This window comes from Strix aluco, chromosome 6, assembly GCF_031877795.1.
Source record: "Strix aluco isolate bStrAlu1 chromosome 6, bStrAlu1.hap1, whole genome shotgun sequence".
NCBI lineage: Eukaryota > Metazoa > Chordata > Aves > Strigiformes > Strigidae > Strix > Strix aluco.
Window position 1 is genome coordinate 30,980,772 of NC_133936.1, and position 19,683 is coordinate 31,000,454.

At 38.1% G+C, this 19,683-nt stretch overlaps 1 protein-coding gene across 10 annotated transcripts in view; it reads left to right on the forward strand.

The window, feature by feature from the left end:
* The first annotated feature begins 405 nt into the window (after nucleotides 1-405).
* The window catches only part of MPP4 (MAGUK p55 scaffold protein 4), a 28,618-nt gene continuing 9,340 nt past the window's right edge, over nucleotides 406-19,683 (forward strand). Inside the window, exons 1-15 of one of the 10 annotated variants that reach the window (XM_074829429.1) lie at nucleotides 406-1,003; nucleotides 1,481-1,624; nucleotides 7,132-7,245; nucleotides 9,293-9,414; nucleotides 10,353-10,430; nucleotides 11,116-11,196; nucleotides 11,758-11,889; nucleotides 12,552-12,633; nucleotides 13,780-13,865; nucleotides 14,856-14,927; nucleotides 15,396-15,592; nucleotides 16,731-16,795; nucleotides 17,521-17,538; nucleotides 18,595-18,633; nucleotides 19,379-19,399. In XM_074829429.1, coding sequence (XP_074685530.1) covers nucleotides 7,212-7,245; nucleotides 9,293-9,414; nucleotides 10,353-10,430; nucleotides 11,116-11,196; nucleotides 11,758-11,889; nucleotides 12,552-12,633; nucleotides 13,780-13,865; nucleotides 14,856-14,927; nucleotides 15,396-15,592; nucleotides 16,731-16,795; nucleotides 17,521-17,538; nucleotides 18,595-18,633; nucleotides 19,379-19,399 — 1,027 coding nt within the window. In that variant the 5' untranslated portion in view covers nucleotides 406-1,003; nucleotides 1,481-1,624; nucleotides 7,132-7,211. Of the gene's footprint in view, nucleotides 1,004-1,480; nucleotides 1,625-2,452; nucleotides 3,085-7,131; nucleotides 7,246-9,292; nucleotides 9,415-10,352; nucleotides 10,431-11,115; nucleotides 11,197-11,757; nucleotides 11,890-12,551; nucleotides 12,634-13,779; nucleotides 13,866-14,855; nucleotides 14,928-15,395; nucleotides 15,593-16,730; nucleotides 16,796-17,520; nucleotides 17,539-18,594; nucleotides 18,634-19,378; nucleotides 19,400-19,683 lie in introns of those variants that run through there. The other 9 variants (XM_074829433.1, XM_074829435.1, XM_074829428.1 and 6 more) reach the window with 9 other exon arrangements.

Consider the following 19,683-nt stretch of genomic DNA (forward strand, 5'->3'; position numbering starts at 1 on the left):
TTTCAGAAGAAAGGAAGGATTTTAATCTTCAGCTTTGACATATGAAAAGCTTTGTTTCATATGACCTTACTCCCACACTGATTCTGCACCTTAAACTAAGAATGTAACTGGAGATGGGAAGTTTTTCCATAATCTTCCCGCCTTTCAGGAAGAAGGTATATCTACAAATATGTAGCAACTTCAAATGTTTAACTTTACGGTGAGTGATGCAAAGTTGAACTAAAAAAGCAAAGAATACATCTGCCTTTGCATATATATATGTACACACACACACATATATATACACACAACTCCTTGTAAAAGGTAATGGTATCGCGTAAGAACTTAGTTTCCTGATTAATGGAAGCAGACAGCTTGGGCTGGATTATTTTTGGTCTTTCTGATATATGGCTCAATTATTATCTGAAGAGAATCCTGGGATTAAATGTGCTTCTGACACAGATTCCACTTCACAGCCTATGTGGGCTGTGATGCATTAGGAAATCGGTACAGACCAGCTTTGATTTGTGTATTTCTGTAACAAAGAAATGAGCTAACCTGCAGGACTTCTCCAGCTGTATTGCTTCACAGTAATTAGTTTCTTCTCATCTTTTTATTTTCTCTTTTTTTCCTTAAATTGAAAGTTGGATATATTTTATGCTGCAGCAGAAATCTTGTAACCAACAAGATAAATGTTACAGTATTACAGATTCTCATTGTAATTGTAGGCATGGCTGCTGAAGACAGACCCTAAGAGATGACTGAGAAAGGTGCAGGGAATAAGAAACTACTTAAGTGAGGGACAAAGTAGGATTTTTAAGCAAGAAAAGGGTTAAGGGGATTTGTTCTCTTCTCCCTGGTAATGAGTAGTTCTAAGGTTAAGTTTCTGCGGATTAGAAAGGAGAGGATGTCCATAGATTAGCTAGGGCAGTGAGGTTACTTGCTCTACTAACATCCAGCAAATACTCTTTCCCTCTGGAAATTCTGCATGAGCTGAACATGGTGTATTCTGTCATGTTTGCAGGTAAGAAAATACGCACTGTACTGATACCATTGCACTGCACGGATGCATTTCCCCCATGCAACTGTGAAGTTACTTTCTTATAGCTACAGCAAAGCTAATTAAACTTGTGATATCTGTTGAATATTCAGCTAATGGAAATTAAAGATATGTATGAATGGGGAGTAGGAGTTCAAAAGAGAATTTTTTCCTCACTCCTAATCTTCACAAAGTATTCTGACTTGAACACCAGGTGCTATACGTTATTGACTTATTTTGCCAAAATAGTTCACTTCATAACTGTACTTGTTTTTAGAAGCAGTTTAGGGAACTATGTGTTCTGGTATGTTGAGAGGTAATGTAAAGGAAAGATGTGACTGATACGGGACTGTAAAACAGATCCTTTCTCTGAACTATCTAGACATGTACTTTGAAGGTGATTTAGTATCAATGTGTTGATGTTGTCAGGTGGTTGGTTTTGAGTTTGTTTTTTTTTTTTAGTAAGCCCGAGCTGTTGGCAGTAAATAGCTGGAAGTAAAGCTGGCTGCCTCACATGACTACAGTGTGCTGCACCCAACTATTCTCTGAATGTGCTGCTCTTCTAGGAGGCGACGCTTTGGTGGCACTTAACCCTGTGTAAACAAGGTACTCGCACCACCGCTGGAGCTGTAAGCTTTTCTACTAGATGGAGGCAGAATGAATCATCACTGAATAGATCTGATTACAAGGAGTAATAGCATAAATTGTTCCATCAGCAACCTTATGTATGTAGGTGTGATTATCTAAATCTCACAGAATGCCTTACACGAACATAAATTTTATTCAGTCTCTAACGTGTACCACCTCAGACTTGCAATAAGTGGTTCTTGGGTCAAGATAAGGATATATGGTTTCAAAGGACACATCTCTACCTTTGCTTAAAATGTGTCAGTTTATTCCACTAATATTTAGGGTTTCTTTTTCAGTTAAAACACTTTCAAGTCTCAAAGTGTACAAACAGCAAGATGGCTTTTTACACCGACTAGAAAAAGAAGTTGACAGACTTCAGTGATGAAAGTAGCCTAATTCAGTTTGTTTAATGCAGAATAAAAAAGTTGTGAATATGGCATGTCACTTGAGGGATGCTGAATGTCTCTTGTTACTGTTTTTTGCCTACTCAGTTTGCTGATTTATAGAGGCCTATTTGCAACAAAAGCTTTCTCAGTGTTCCCTGCCCTCAAGCTAATTTGCAGTCTTCAATATGCCAGATCATTGACTTTGGCAAATTTAAAGATGTGTGGTTTTCCTAGTTAAAAGTGCTCAGTAACCTTGTCGAGTATATTAACCAAAGAAACTTGTAAGATCAGGGGGGTTGATGTTCCGAATGTCATGTTCTCTAGTGTTGCCCCCTTTTAGAGGCTTGACAGCATCCAAAATTGTCCACTTAAAGACAATTTTGAAAGCTGTATTAAAAGCAGAGCTTGGGTTCCCTTGCAACTCTAGCCTTGTAGCAGTAAGACCTTCTGGTCTGTCTGATAAATAGGTCCAATCAATTTCATATTCTGCTGCTAAAAGCAGTAAGCCCTGCAGCCCAGACTTGGGATAACTGATGTTTGTAGACATGAGGTGATAGACTCCTTTTGACTCTCAATTCTGGCACGTTCAGCATGGATATCCAGTTCTGTCCCTAATAACAGGCAAAGAGAAATGTCTTCTACTAATGAGCATCTGTAATTGCGTGCAATACATGCAAATGGGAAAGACCTTACACTGGCTGGGAGATTAGTCAGGTAAGCCTTTTAGTAGAACTTCCATCTAATTTAGATCCCTGGGATGAGGAGACCCTGAGCTCTGGCCTTACAGTCTGTGTAGATGCAAGTCTCAAGAAATGAAGGCACAGTAATAGTTACAAGTATGCTTGAACTCTGACCTTTACCCTCAAGCAAGCAATTTAGTAGGTCTCGTTCTAAAGAACTGCAGAGATGCAAGATATTCTTGCTGTCTTCTGGTAATGACTTATTCATCATCTACTGCGACTGATAGCTGCTGAGACCAGGCTTCACAGTTGGAAGCTGCTTTCCTTTTGTTGTGTGAAAACATGAAACAGCTACTACTTTATGAATGAGGTGAGCTGTGTTGTTAAGAACTTGAGAGATTTTGATGTTTGACTTGCTGCTTCTGTCAGTGTGAGCATAAACTCTGTGGTTTAAAAAGGCAGCAATGGATGGAAGGGTTACTAACTTTGTGTTTATTATTAACCCTAGCAATGGTCTGATAGCTATTCCTGAGGATTTTACCCAAAAAGACAAGCAATCAGCATTTGGTAGCTTTTCCAGTTTTTCTCAGATTTCAGTGTCTAAAACTTCTAAATGCACTCAAGTTAATCCCACATCTGTTCTCTATGGAAGCAGTAGTGATACCAGAAGCTACAAGGCTCGTGGAGGGGGTGCGTGTGTGTGTGTCTTGAGTATTTTAAAGGGGTAACAATATTGTTAGTATTTTAGCAGAACCGGAAGTCTTGTAGCATCTCCAGAAGTGTTCTTTGTCTCTGCAGGATAATGATCAGTGGTGCATTTAAAAATGAAATAAGTGTTTGGTAGAAGATTGTAGAAAATTCTTTTTGACAGCAACTGGGTAACTTGCTTTGGTTTAGTTCTTTCCCATTCTGAGTTGATCTGCAAGATCTAGCTAAGAAGAAATAAATGTGATCCAGGTCCCAAAGGCTAAAAGAGACCTTGATTAAATATTAGTAAGACTATACTGGAGACAGTGGTGGTAGTTGTTTTTTTGACTCTTTTCCTTTAAACCTCTCTGTTTTGTAATAGAATATAAGCAAGGCTAATTGTCAATATGGTGACACGCTGGTTTGGTACACAACACTACTCGAACAAAGGAGGTTTTAAGATTATGGTAATTTCACTACAGTTATCACAAGAAAAAAGATTCAGTTTTCAGTATGCATCTGAGGAGTCTTCTACAAAAAAATTGAGGGTTTTTGCTTGTCTACTTTGAGGTTAAGGGGTCTCCTAAACTTTCTTTTAATTAGTTAAACCAAAAAGCTTTTGGAAATATTTCATGTCTTTCACATGTTTCCCTATGTGTGTTTGCAGGGTCCCACCCTACTTAAAAGGGCATGCAGTCTGATGCTTCAAAGCTAAATAGGACAAACCATAGGGAAAGCCAGATCTAGACTTGAAATAACTGCAGTTTTATTGTGGACAGAACTGGGCTTTGAATGGGAAGTTACTGTGAGTACAATGTATTGAGAGCCTTCCGGGTGGCAGAGTATCTTTATGGATAAAAGCTGTATATGCTTTAAGTGAACCAGCTGCTATGAAATCATACATCTGGTTATAGATGCATGGTAATAAGTGAAGTTGTTCAGTTGAGCAACAAATTTTTAGATGTGAGTTGGCCAACCAAATTCAGCTAGGAGCTAGGGTTAGGGGAGTTGTCCCAGAAAGCCCAGCTATATTATAACAGGGATTTTACTCATTTATTCTTTTTTGAGGGGAAGACACTTGGGTTGCTTTTTAGGCTTTTCTGAGGGACATATATGTGATGAGATTTTTAGATCTGGACTTTCAGCATGTGAAATACAACATACAGATCAGGATTTGGCTCCTTTATGGTACATCTGAAATGTTTGGACATGCTCTTTTCTTTTGTCGTCTTTGCCACAAAATTGGAATCGGGATTTTGAATGGGGAGTATGCTGTTGGATGTCTATGTAAACTGTATAAAGCAAACAGACATTTTATGTAGGAACCAACAGATGTCAGCAGGGTCTGTCTTTAGTTCTTAAAAAATCAGGGAAAAAACATAGTTTAAAAAGCTAGAGAAGCTTTAGAATTAGTAATAATGAGAAGAAATGGGACTTCTGAAATGTAGCTTTATGGGATAAGCTGTCAGAAGAAGTTTCCTTTTAGGACATAACTTGCAGATTGAGTACCATCTCTTCGTAAGTGCTTCTGCAACTGAATCTGGAGCTATAGACTCTTAGTTTCCAAAAAGATGAGGGGAGGCACAGATCAGCCAAGCTGAGGGTTACTTGTGTTTTCATCTTGCTGTTATTCAGTGAAAACCAGGAGCGCCACTGTCCTGAATGTACTTTGCAACACAAGGATTCCTCTTTCCATGTCTATACCATTCCACAGTGAAGATTTCTATCCTACTCCTAATGTCTTCAGTAATGAAGATACAGGTATTTGTGACTAGATTTATATGGTCTGCTTTGTTAAATCCATCATTAGGCAGATCAGCTAAGCTTAACAAAGGGAAGGCAAACTCTTAAAGGGGAAGAACTCAGACTATTGAAAATAACGAAATAATTGCAGCTCAAAACCCAGTGGCATTGGGTTTTGGGAGAGGATCAAACTATATTTTTGTTAGTCTTTGAAAGAAGAAATCATAATTTTAAAAGCAATCTTTGGATTAGAATTTCAATAAGATCACTGAGTGTCCTGTAGAGGTAACTTCAAATGAATTACCAATACTCAGTAAGATGTTTGAATCAATCATAGCTTCTGAATTTTCTCTGTGTTAACTTTCACTGCCTTCTGAAAGCAGTTTTATGATCTAACAGGAGAAGAGGAAGCATGTTCTAAAATTAAGTATTAAGAAGTGCAGTAAAAGTGACAGTAATGCCTTCTGCTTTTATAAGCAGATCAAGATAATACTTTTCCTGCTTGTATGTTTGATGTTTTCTGTCCACAGAACAATCTAGAGGAAAATGGCTACCTTTTTGCTTTACTAATCTGGGAGATAAACTACTGTGTATGTAACAGAATTTGGTAAAGCATTCACTGTGCATACAGTGTCACACTGTGGTTCACTATGGGCTGAGATGTTCAGTTACCTGATGTTCCAGTTTTTTTAAATTGTGCTCTGAATTACCTCTTGAGTGACCAGTTTAAATATTTAACTCTTTAAGAGTAATCTTACAATACTGTTAATCCTGACAATACCTTCAAACTTGCATCAAATGTGATTTGAAGTTAGATCAACTAGGATGTAATGAAGATTCTGAATTACTTCAGAGCTTTCATATATAGATTCCTGATGCTTTGGGGTATAAGTGCACCATATGGTGTTCCCTGGGGAATTTCCATACTTGTTTGCAAAGAAGATTTCTGAGAATTCTCTGAAACAATTTTGTACTGCATTGTTTCCTATTAGCAGTAGATTGGAGAGCCTCCACCATTTTTAGTCTAAGGGAACATTATAGATTAGAGATAGGTTGTCACAGAATTTTAAGGGAGGGAAGGAATTTGGAGGAAAATTTTAGAAAGCTTATTTTTTTACATGCAAAAAGTTCAGTGTGACACAGATACAATCTAATTAGGGTAAGTGTTGGCTTACTGCATTACTTAAAAATTTCTATTTTACAACTTAAAGAAAAAAACCCAAGCTAATATATGCTTCTTTTTTCAACAAAAGATAATATGGGAGGGGTTGTTTTTTTAGATTAGCAAATAACTTCTTGACTCCATCTCTAAAAGTAACAACCAATTATAAATTGCCTGAGACAGATGATGATACCAGTAAGGTAAGATGTGGGGCTTTTTATTTGGTTTGGGGGTTTTTGTGTTTTAATTCATGGTAAGGGAATAGAGGAAAATAAAATCTTTATGGAACAAATCCTTCAAAGACCTTGCATTCTAACAGTGATAGAAACAGGGATCCCTTTCTTGTAAAATCATGTCTTTGCTCAGTGAAAGTTCAGTAGAAACTCCAGAGTCTTCCAATTTTAATATTGTGTCAATAATCAGAAGAATTAAATGTAATATGTTCTTGAATATGATTATTTTCCAAGCTACACTGATGCAAAACAAACTTTAAAAGTCTGGAAAAAATTATGACTTTTCATGGTAGTGCACTTAAAAAGCTGGGCAACAGAAGATGTACCAAATAGCTTGTTATTTTTGATGGCTTAACGAAGCAAGCTAATGACAATTCCATAAATAAAATGTCATAGTGCAGTTGAGGTTGGTCTGTCTGTATTTTGGATGCTGGTGGGTAACAATTTACAAGTGGGACTCGTATTTAATTTATGCTTGCAACCTGTTGTGCATTTCAAATATGAATGGTTGTTCCCCCTTCTTTTAAATTCTGCTTCTTATCGATCAAAAATACCTGACCGTATTGTGATATGAGTGTACTCTTTTCCCTAGTTCAGCATCTATCTTTGTGAAACCTCTTGGCGTGAATGCACTACTCGAAGTGGGTGGAATCTCCTTGAATAAAGGAAAACATGGAGGTGCCAACAGTCTGCAGTCAAGATAACGGTACTCATAACTTTTGCATCTCTTTGAAAAAGAGAAAGAAAACTGATAAAAAAGCTTTATTTCTAGGTCTCTAATTCTTCCACTGAGTCATGAGAGAGGTGAATGAGTCTAGAAGTATTACTCAATAATTGGAATGATTCTTGATGTTTAATGGTGGTATGCAGCTAATTTAGGGAGCGTCAGAAGAGAATACCTGGCATTTGTTTCTGGCTTATGAAGTCAACAGTCTCTGCAGCTGTATCACGAATTACTAACAACTACAAGAGGGGTGGGTTTTTTTTGCTTAAGGAAATTATTCTCTGTAGTTTGAAGGTTTGTGCTTCTGTATGGAACATCATGGTCTATTTGAGCCTACTTTGATGTAAGGATAGCATTCTAGGAGATAACTAGTACAAGTCATCTCAAAAAGAGGCAACCAGTAATGAGGAAAAGATCTTAAGTGTCTCCACCAAAGGTGATGTTCTATTACGCACTAGGAAGTTCCTGTAGAAGAGAATCCTTTTAAGAAAACTGTTTTGGGAAAGATTTCCCTGTGGGGCTCACTGGGTTTATCAGTTTAAGTGCTTAGATGTCTGCTTTCCAGAAGCAGATGATTCTTTTGATAATAAGGTACACTTTCAGGCTTTCCCAGTTTGGATACTCAATAATTCTGCCTGATGATTGAGGCAAAAGTCCCATCTGCAGAAACTTTGCAGGTAACTACCTGTATAAATTAATGCATAAGGAAAATACCTCAGTGAAACTGAAGTTGAAGATAGATCTCCCATAAGTGTTGGTAACATCGAGGTCTAGAGCTGATACAATTAGGAAACAATTAGCTGTCAATGGCTATAAAAAATGGCTATAAAAACTGTGCTGAGGAGAGAAATAAGTAAAGAAAGCAGCTGATGATACTGTCTGCAGTAGGGAGTACTCAGCTGTTCTGGGTCCACTGGATGAGCTTTAGTCTTAAGAAATTATTATTTTGACTTTGGCTGATGTAACTTTAGAAGCTTGTAGTGTCTTGGGTTTACCTCAAAATTTTTCTTGCATTACTGTATTACTCATTGAAACATACCAAGTTTAATGCTGTAAACAGATAAAGGAAGGTCTCCAGTTACAATTGCATTGCATGATTACTTTGGCACTAAAAAGCAAAGAGACAGTTTGTGCTTACCAAAATGCACAGGAGTTGAGAATTTACTTCTGATATACAGCAGGAGTCAAACATGCAACTCTCATTGTCTCTTTGAGAACCCTTATAGCTTCATAAATCCAAGTCCTAGCATTTGGAATGGTATTGTATTAGTGCTGTTAGAAACACTGTGTTTCTTGGGAAGAGTGTCACATACCAGAAATGATCTGTTGTCATTTCTGAGGTAAAATTTAAATTCCATGCACTCACAAAAATCCAGTTTGTATCTAGGCCTGACTTTGTGTAACGTCTTACCTATTTGTCACCTTTTAGTTTCTGCCTCCTTGAGATTTTAGAAAGACACTGGATTTTTTTTGTTTTCCACTGTATTGGAATACTGTTCCTAACAGATCAAGTGCTGCTTCAAGACTGGTTCTTCCCCTTTTCTGGGACAAGTGGGTGTCTGTGACAACAGAATGTATTTGTCAGAAATTTGCATTTTCATTAGTGATATTCTCCAAAACGTCTGCACTTACCAAGGTGGAGAAAAACAGATGGTATCTGGCCCAAACAGTGGGTCATCCAAAAGAAAAGCCTATAAAATGAGCAAGGCAATTTTTTTATGTTTGCCTCTCAGTAGGAGGTATAAGCTTGAGCCCAGACTGGTATGTGTGAGATTCCCTGTGTGTGTTTCTCATAGGTCAGTTGAAAATTGCTAGTATTGACCTAACCCTGCTGGTTAGTAATCTAATAAAATAGAACTCCTAAGCAACAGAGTCGATTGCAGGAAGCAAACAAAGCAGAGAGGAAATAAGTGCATTTCTTGGAAATATAAACTGAAGAAAGGTGCTTTTCGAAGGCCTGGGTCACTGTTTGGCTTTGGTCTTCTGTTTGTACTGAAGTGTCTTGCGCTTTTTTGTTTCTTGGGCTCAGGTATATCTCATGTTCTGACTCTAGTGCTAGAAGAACTGAGTTTGCTCTGTAAAAGAGATGTCAATGGCGTTGGTGTGTTATACGACCTGCTTGGATCTCGCTGGCTGCAAGCACTTTTAAAGGTAAAGTAATATTCAGCTGTGAAGGCAAAGATTTCCTAGAGAACAGTCTCTAGGTTATAGCTACTTTATTCTCTATATCAGGACAATAATGCTGATTTACACTGAGTGCTGATAGTCCTAATGTCAGTCCTAACATCAGCAGTCAAGGTGAACAAAACCACTTTTGCTTTAAAGAAAAGTGTATTCTCTTTCATAATGTCCTAGACATTAAAGCTCTTCCACTTGACACGTCCGTATTAAGGCCAGGAGGATGGAGATGTAGGCTGAACACAGCACTGCTCAGCTGTCTTTTCTATTCTTAAATCTCTGTACGGCTATGCATCCCTCTTTTGGGCATGGATGTTTATGAAATTATATTTTTTGGTTTTGCCCACACTGATCTGATGTGTAGTTGAAGATTTTAGGTTGTTATAGAACAGTTTTGGCTGGTGTTTCTCTCTTGGGCAGAATCGTATCTCTGAGACAAAATCTGCACAAATTCTGCTTTTCTTCTAATGTGGATATTTAAAAATCTCTAAATTTTAAAGAAGAAAAACTTGCAGTGGATAAGAATGTCCATAAGGCCACTTTAAGAACAGCAATTTATTTTAAATTAAATTTACTTTGTTACTCATGCCTGCAACTAGAGGAAGGAAGATACAAATCGAGAATTGATGCTATCAGGCTATTGTCCTGTATAATCAGCTTTTCTTACTGGAAAATTCAAAACTACTGTATGACTGGCTAGCTGGATGGAAAGACAATGAATTATAGACTCAATTCCAGATGTGTTAAGACATTAAGGATTGAGACTGCAAGCTCTTCAGCTCTCATGGGACTGAGAAATTCCTAGAAATACAGTATTGTCCATTGTGTGTTGGGGATGTATCATGTGAATATAATCATGTGAACAGATAATATCATCATCACATTGTCTTGTCTATCATGGCATGCAATAGATTTATGAATGCCTCCAACACTACCTTGGAAAAAGACCAGTTCCTGTCATGCTGCAGGCACGTGCATTGAATCGTGAGGTAAGATGGCGTATATATAGTGTTTTGCTTTACTTATACCAAATTAGTCAGCTTAGCTGCAGATAAGTGTTCTGGTATTTGTGTCTCAGGTCTAAATACACTATATAAACTTGAAAGATTCTCTCCTTGCCCATTTGTCAAACTACTCTTACTGTGTTGAGAGTGGGGGATGAGAAATGCATACAGCAGTCACTAGAATGCATGAGCCCTGGCCAGTGTACTGAACACATAAATAATTTGTTTTAACCACTGGCCATATATTTTTCTTCCCAGGTAACTCTGTGGCTCCATGTTATGGCTACAAGCAAGCAGCCTGACACGAGGATTTTGAGAAGCTTTTTGGATTTTTCTAATCATAATAGCTGATTCTTAAATTTCTGAATTAGTGGGAGAGTTAATGACTAAGTGGAGAAACTGACACTAGTAATGAAATTCATCGAGGCATAGGAGAAAAGACTAATTTAGAGCACATGGCACTGTGCCTGAACTAAATTAAGCTTGGCTGAGTGTTGTGCAGCTGTGGTCATATTGTCCAGTTCTAGAACAAACCGTATGGAAATGCTCCAAGTCATATAACGTGAGGGGCTTAACACTCTCGCCATACTCCTCTAAATTCAATTCAGAGCTTACTAGATTAATTGTCCTCCAGAACCAGTGTCTATGCTTTCTCTCTTACCTTTATCAGGTGGTAGAGTTACTGCGTGAAGCCCCTCAGTCTGGGGAGATCAAAGAGCTAAGGCGACTACTGTGTGCTCCACACTTAAAGGCAAGTCCTGCATAAGGAAAGAAAAAGTTTGCTGGTAGAGCTGACTGCAGTGGGAATGGAAACAGATGGCCATCTGTTCACAGAAATTGGCAAAGGAGCCAGAAGAGACATAGTTTCCTAATCATGAACTAACCTAGCTGTGAAATCAGATGTGGGCTGGCTGTCTGAAGTACCTGCAGTGGGCTGCATTCTATTTAAGGGCTATGTTTCAGAGAGATGTTTCGTAAAACGTTAAATTCCAAGTGGTTGATGCAGACATATAAAACCAAATTTTCCTTATAATTGCTAAACCTGCATTCTTTACCCTAGAGCTTCAAATAGAAATGTTTCATCTTTTGTAAGTTTTCCAGAAGAAGCAGACAGGAACTGTTCTTAAAACTTTATTTCACAGTTTAAATTTCCAAGTGAAAAGAAGAAAAAGTCAATGTGTGGAAGGGATCTATATTCACATAGGAACTTACTCACTGATTTCTGTTTTCTGACCAGTCACTGTTTAAAGCTGTTCTATTGTACGATCTTTGCTTCTCAGTTGGTTTGTTTGCTTGTTTTCATTTGTAACAGGCCTTGCTATCTGCTCATGATACTGTGGCCCAGAAAGATTTTGAACCAACCCTTCCACCACTGCCAGACAACATACCTGAAAATGAGGAAGCTATGAGGATTGTCTGCTTAGTGAAAAACAATCAGCCTCTGGTGAGGGAGCTTTCTGATGTCTGTCAAATTATTTTAACTTGTACAAGCACTGATAATGCATTGTGTGTATTGGTTTCTTTCCAGAAATGTCACAGAAACTGTGTGCATTCTTGTCTGGTTTTTACAGAATTGCAAGAATAGTTGAGGTTGGAGGAAAGGGCCTGAGGAGACCATGTAGCCCTGCTCAGTGCAAGTACGACTAGAGCAGGTTGTTCAGTGCCTTGTCCACTCAGGGTTTGAACATTTGGCAGATGTTTTTATCTCCTATAATGAAAATGCAAATTGGATTGAGAGCTCTTCCCTTGGCCAAAATAGTAAGGAAGGGAGAGAGACTCTGAAAGGTTCTTTAGGAATCATTTGTGGTTGTAAGTGGAAAACATTGTGTGGCATAATTAATCTGTTTTAGGAAAAGATAGTTGTAATATTTGAGATAGAAAAGATTTCTTACAGTCAGTGAGATTATTTTAGTATGATGGAATTTTGAGGATATTGAAGGATTTAGTGCTAATAATGACATACTATCACCAGATCAGTGTGATGTTAAAAAGGCTGTATCTTTCAATGCCTTTTTGTCATTGCAAATATCAGATCTGTGATGTGAAAGGGAACTCACTGGGGTTCTTCACTGATCAGTGTGTTTCTTCTTCGTTTTTATTTGCCAGGGTGCCACCATTAAACGCCATGAGATAACAGGTGACATAACAGTTGCCCGTGTGATCCATGGGGGGCTAGCAGACAGAAGTGGTATGTGTAATTTGAAACAAAGTGATACAAACAACTGAACTTGAAATAAGATATTTGAAGTAAGATAATAGCTTAGCTTCCGCAATTAGTTTTCCGTTATAAAGCAAGAAGTGTACGTTGGACAGCACTGTAAATTGTAGTACGTTGCAGTGACTTTGATTCTGGTTTCATTAATTTTCATATGAATGTGCTATGTTTGAGACTGAGTTGAGGTACAAATCCAGTTTTCATTATGTATTCTTGGCACCAATACCTGGATAAATCTGTCCTGAAATTGATCAGGAATATCCTAAATTGCAGTGTAGTATGAATGCCGGCAGCTCATTCCCTAATGGAGCAATGGAAAACATTAGTAGCCTGTGATTCTCTAAGATAATGGGCTTTAAGGAATATGGAGTAATACTTTCTGGCACTAGTCTACTAAATAGATTGGTAGTTTTAGTTGCTAAGCAATCTTCCAAGGGGTTTCCTTGGAAATGTTACTACTTGGGCATCCTAGAATTGAATGTGTTCCATGTTCCTTGGGAAATGTAATGTAACTGAAATGTAAAACATCAGAAGTAAAATTGAACTGTAATAATTATAAAATAGTTCCTTTTAGTATTTTCTGGCCTTTGTATAGAGAAGAAAACCCAAACTGTAGACAATAGCTGATTAAGTTTCTAGTTTGAGTAATGTTTTAATTGAGCTGAAGGAAAATGTAAAAGTAAACAATACTGTGAAGACTTTGTAAAGGACAGAGAGGAGTCCCAAGGCCTCCCACTGCACCTGGAATTAAGGGTTGGTTCCAAGTCTCGTGGTCTATCAATATAATGGGTCTAGCAAGAATAGCTTCAGAAATTACTTTGGGAAATTGAGCTATATTAAAATGTTTCTGCAAATCATCAATAGATTGTAAATGGGAGGTGGGAGGAAATAAGAAGATTGCAGCATGCAAGCTTCTTGTGACCCACAGAAATATGCAGCCCTATTGAGGGGCAATATAGTCTAAATCCAAAATGCCTTCCTGCATACCTGGTGTATGAAGACCTTTAACGCTGACTTCCAAACCTGTGGTATATTGGTGTGTCCCTGCCTCACCTACCCAAGGTAATCCATACTGTGATAAAGCTGCTGCTGCTGCTTTCATCCTTGTTTTCATTGTAGGGTTGCTGTATGCTGGAGATAAACTGGTGGAAGTAAATGGAGTTCCTGTTGAGGGACTTGAGCCTGAGCAAGTTATTAATATTCTGGTATTGAATCTTTTTTAAACCTTTTCTTCTTTGTACCTTAAGCGTAACTGCCTGCTGTTTCTCTTACATGCATACACACAGTCTTAGAGGAGAAAGTCTGAAATTTTTAACAAAAAATTCAGATTGTTTCCTACTGTGGATGAAGTTCACAACTGCTCTGAAATCAGAATGTATGAAACCAGAATTAAACCCCTGTTCAGGACAGAAATTAACCTAATTGTGACCATTCCATCTGTAGCTTCTGCAGAAAAAAATACTAATTTATTCAGACTTTACTGATTCATAATTTTTCTGGAAGCTCCACTCAGTTAATATTCCTCAAGAAAGTAGTGGAAAGGTGCTGTTCTAATACGAGTCCGTGTTACAAAATGCATTAAAGCAGAGTTAATGAGCATGCAAGCTACCTACCTCGCCTTGCAAAAAACGGCAGTGGTTGTCAAAATCCTCATGAAGAAATCTGTTGAGCTGTCCCTGTTACATACTTGTCATTTTGCCCACAATCTTTCAGCTTTCTTCACTGCAAAGTGTTAGTGCCAGTCAGTGAAGTATTGCTATATGTAATCAGTCTCAAGTCTTTCTATGTGCTATTTCTCTGGTTGTACTATTTCTAGGTGTAAGAAATACAAACTCTATTGGAATGCTTAATTCTTAAATTTTCCCCCCTCCCCCATTTACATCACTTGTCTAACCAGACCCTACTGCTAATCTAAATTAGATTTCAGTAGAAAAGTTTGGTATGAATTAATGTTTAAAGTATTTATGATGAAACATAGATTTCACTGAATTAAAAATATTTAGCAAGATTTGAAGTTTCATTCTTGAGTTTCCTTTTGAAAGAAATACAGTATTGTCACACTGACTCTGCCTAAATTCTATTTGTGTTATAGACATTATAGTAAACCCAAAGCCATGCTGTGTTAAGCTTGTGCTGCCAATGTTTGGTTATGTGTTGAATACCAGTCATAACTTAAACCTTTTCTAATCATTTAGGCCCTGTCTCAGGGGACAATTATGTTCAAATTAATTCCAGTTTCTGATCGGCCTGTCAGCAACCAAACAACAGTAAGAGATGTTCTTTTTTCCAGATTGTTACTGCAAACCCAAATAATGTGTAACAGTGTGATACAAAGAAATGGTGTTGCTTAGAAGTTTGTTGCAATCCTTAAAATGTTACTTGCCTTTGTGGCTCGCTCTCAGCTGACAGTAACATGCTGTTGCTGAAGCAGTAAAAGCAGTAAACTGAAATATAGTTGTGTTGAAAGTAATGAAGACATTTTCAGAGTGATCTACAGATCCCTGTAGGGATCCCCTGTAGGGATCTGTTGAAGGTCAATTCTTTTCACAATGTGTGAGATTTTTTTTTTTTCCTCCCTTAATGAATAGGATTTGGGGCTTGATCTGGTTTTTAAAACTTGACTTCGTCATGCACTGAATTAAGTAGCAGCATTATCTGACCCTGTGATTATAAAGTCCATGTTGTATCTGCTCTAAACATGGCTCCCACTTACTCTGGTATATTTTCTTTACCAGGTCTATGTGCGAGCAATGGCAGATTACTGGCCCTTGCAAGATCCTGCCATACCATGTGCTGATGCAGGTTTGCCTTTTAAGAAGGGTGAAATACTCCAGATTGTGGACCAGAACGATGCTCTTTGGTGGCAGGCCAGGAAAGTTTCAGATCTCAGTGCCTGTGCTGGACTTATACCTTCAAATCATCTTCTTAAAAGGTAAAGAAGTAATAATTTTTCTGATTCCAGTTCAAAAATTAGCCCGTTATTCAGACTTTGCTATTTAAAATTTTCATAAGTTATATAGCAGTATGATTCAGAGTGACATCTGACAAACATCTATCTTCTTCCTGTTCTCCATCTTCTTGCTCTCCTTGCCTTAAGAGTTACCTATGTGAGAATAAGCTTTTGAAAGCACCTATATCATCTTAAATTGATGTGTAAGAAGTTTTCAGCAGTTGCCTAGTCTCTATGCTAGTTGCTAAGATATCTAGTGGAGTGTAGCTGCTGAAAGATGGGTGGAAATTAAGGGCCCCAACCATCTATGATTTAAAAAAAAAAAGGAGGGGGGGTGGGGGAAGAGTGTGTTACTAAAGGTATACTATAAGGGCATAGCTGTATCAAGAAACAGTATTTTTTTTTAAAGATGTCCTGTGAGGCATAAGTGACCTCTTCAGCTTTGGTCAAAACTGAACAGACCAGACTAAAGAAAGGAGACAAAAAAGAACCAAAACCAAAAAAAAATGCTCCAGGAAGAACAAGGATCCCTTGCCTATTATTTTCTGCATAAATAGCCCATTATTTTTACACTACATGCTTTCAGAACCAGAGTACTTAAACTGCTGTAGCACACTTCTCAGTTTGATCCTCTAACCACTTGTCCTGTCTGTTACCCTCAGGAAAACGTAAGGGCACACAACTGTAGATGATAAGCTTTGATCTGTACTGTAAACCTAGCTGTGGTCTGTAGAATGAAAGGTGAAATCAAACTAGGTTGTGATTGAGGCTGCAGGTAGCAGAGGCAGTAGTACTGCTACCCATAGCAGTAGCACACTCTGCTGCTAGGAGTCTGTACCACAGTATGGCTTATCTTCCTGTCCTTATATATAAACTCAAAATACTCTTAAGTACTTCTGGGCTGCTGATTTGGAAATTGACTTTAAATATTCCTGATAGTATGTCGGCTTGCTTTCAGGACTTTGCAGTGGGCTAAAACATTGATAACGTTTCCATTCCTGGTGTCTTCTGTGAGCTCAGTACTGACTGATCTTAGGTGTAAGCAGTGAATCTGACTGGCTCGTAATGTGTTTGTGGGCTCTTTTGCTTCTTTAACAGTGATAAATTTATTTTTACATAGGAAGCAGCGAGAATTCTGGTGGTCTCAGCCTTTCCAACCCTATCTCTGTCTCAAATCATCAATGTGTGAGTGAAAAGTTACTTGAATGGTAGAGTAAGAAAGAACGGTCTTGTCTGTTTCCAGGGATACTGAAATACAAGCTCATGCAATTCAGTTTAATGCAAAGACGTTGTTTCTGGAGCCATATTGTCACCTCAGAAGTGTGTTAACTATCCCCAGGCAAATAAATACTTAATGGGAGTTGTACCTGGAGTACTGATGGTGGAAGTTGTCATCTCCAGCGTCTTTGGGATCTGACTGTGAGAGAAGCTGTGAATTCAACTCCTTCTGAAGTCTACAAGCTCTCTAGGAGAACTGGGTGTGCATAAGCCTTGAAGTGACAGTTGTACTAGCCTGGCTTTCCAGGGACACAGATAAGTGCTGCACTGGAAGATGCCATGTGATATGTTTAGAATGTTTCTTTGTCATCAAAACTATTGAGAGAAGGATAGAACTTTCTTCCTTGAGGTGTAAGATAAGCTGTGGTGACAGTCCAGAAACATTATCCTTTGCCAACTATAACTTTCTGTAAACATTCAGTTATTCCTGAAGCATGCTTTTCCTGTTTTCTTCTAAACATGGTTCTTCATGCTAGTAAAAAATTAATTTTTCTCTTGTGATAACTCCCAGATTTGAGTGTGTTTCATTGCCTAGGATTCTTCTTGCACTGATTACTTTGTTAGAGCTAGGACTCTCTTTCACCATAATTTTTATTGCATTTTAACTGCTTCAATGGATCTGCTGTGGGCAGTAAGCACTGTGGAAGAAGGTAGGAGATAGTATCTGGACAACATTTGCATTCCTGTACCTGGAATCAATATAGCACGTGGTTCTACAGGCTTTTTAAAAAGTTGTCAGAAGTGAGGCAGTTTGGTAAATACATGCAAAAGGAACCCAAGTTCTTGGCGTTTTGTGTGCCTAGCATAATTGAAATTAATTCTTTTTTCACTTGAAATAGTAGGAATTTACGTTGTCTTAAAGTGGAAACTTAAGCTATGCATTATCTGGTAGGGACTGACAGGTTGGATGGGTTGCTTTGAGGAACGAAAGACACTTCCTCTTTTTCTTTTCCTGTCCCTCTTTCTCTCCCATCTCCCCGTCTTCAGCAGCTGACCTGAGCAGCTCCGAGAGAGTATTTCTTTAAACGATACAAATGGGCAGAATATGGTTGACAGATACCCTGACAATTGCCCTGTAATGGGAAAATAGCTTCTACTGGGCCTATCTGGAGGGGCACCCAAGAACCGAACACACAAACAGTGCAGTAATGTGAGCCCCTGAGATTGCCCAAGCCCATGAGATTGCATTTCAGGGATGTGAATTGATGTGGTCTGGGGATGGTGCTGAATCAATCCTTTTCATTTTCTTCCCTGTAAAAATAATAATAAAATCAACCAAGCAAAACACTTTCCTTGAGTGAAGCATGTTGGAAAGGTACACACTTTTAAAAGCTACAGGAGAGAAGGGAGTGAGTGGAAAATTATATGCTGTCATGGTACTACTTAATAAATAGGTATCTGCAGGATAAACAGAGTGACAGCCATGTTAAACCTTTTACTATTTCAAAAGGAGAATTCACATTAAACATGTTTGCTACAAGCCCTTCAGAGCACTAGTTTAAGAGCAGTCTTTTGCTCACTAAAGACAGGGAACATCACTGAGTTGAAGTTTCAGGATTTTAACTGTTAAGATGTCTAAAGCTGATCTGATCTTCAAATATTTTCTTTCTGATGTCCAAGTTCAGTCTTGTAAGATCTGTAAGGTTTTTTTCCTCCCCAGTATTTTTCTGATTCAGATGAATTTTCTTCCTTGTGTTGATCTATAGAGGATGACATGCAGATTGATGAGAAGTGTGTGGAAACAGGTAACTGAATTCATTTGAAATTATTCTGTTTGCTTCAAGGTAGTAGCTAGTCAAAGCCTTGGTTTGTTTCCCAGATAAAAACACTCATTCTCCTACTGAACTTAATGGTAGAAAATCCTATTTTTTTATACCCTGGAAACCTCATCCTATATTATTGTATTAAAATGAACTGTTTGCAGTTCTGGTGTACAGTGCTTATAGGGTTGTATTGCGCCAAAAAGAGTGACCACCCCAAAAAGATCTGCCTGAAGAGAGAGCCAACTTCTCTGATTCAGGTTTGGGACTGTGGTTGTAATATTACCATAGTTTTTGCCTGTTGTAGATTTAATGCCACAGATGACTGTAGTCTTGGAGAACCCACAAAGTTTGTCAAGAAACTGATCTCAGGAGAATGTTTTTAGGCACTGACCAAGAATAGGTTTTTACATTTAAATAGTACAGGTGAAGATGGTTGGCTTGACTTCCTAAAGTAGCACTGCTCATTCTTCCTTCTCCCAAGGTAATTCAGAAAGCTCTCATAGACGGATGTGATCCTGTAGGATTGGGTGGAGAGAGACCAGACAGTTAATCCAAGTATGGCAAGCTGTATTTTACCACCTCAGTGTAGAGGGAAGTAGGGAAAGTATGTGTGAGACACACTGATAGGAGCTGGAAAATTGATTTCTGATCCTGAAATTCTATAGGAGGAAAAGAATTAAATTTTTAATTTCTTTTAATATCTTTGCTATCTGGATTACTAAACAAGACGAAGAGACATTTGAGTCTGGTAAGTTCCTCTGACCTAACTCCAAATTCCTTGCTGTTGTTCTACTGCGAGAAGGGTGTCCAGAGACAAGCAAGTGTATTTAAAAACAAGCAGGTGACAGCAACCAGAATGCCATTTTAGCTTTAGAAGCCATTCTGGCTTGAAAAGCCATTATGTAAAATCCTGTTGCCTTAAGTCTTCCTCTTGCTCTCTAATTATGTTAGTAGTAAGGTTTTTGTCCTGTTATTCCACAAGTGTGTTTTTTCTCAGGTATCAGTACCAGATCTGTTTATCAAATCCTAATC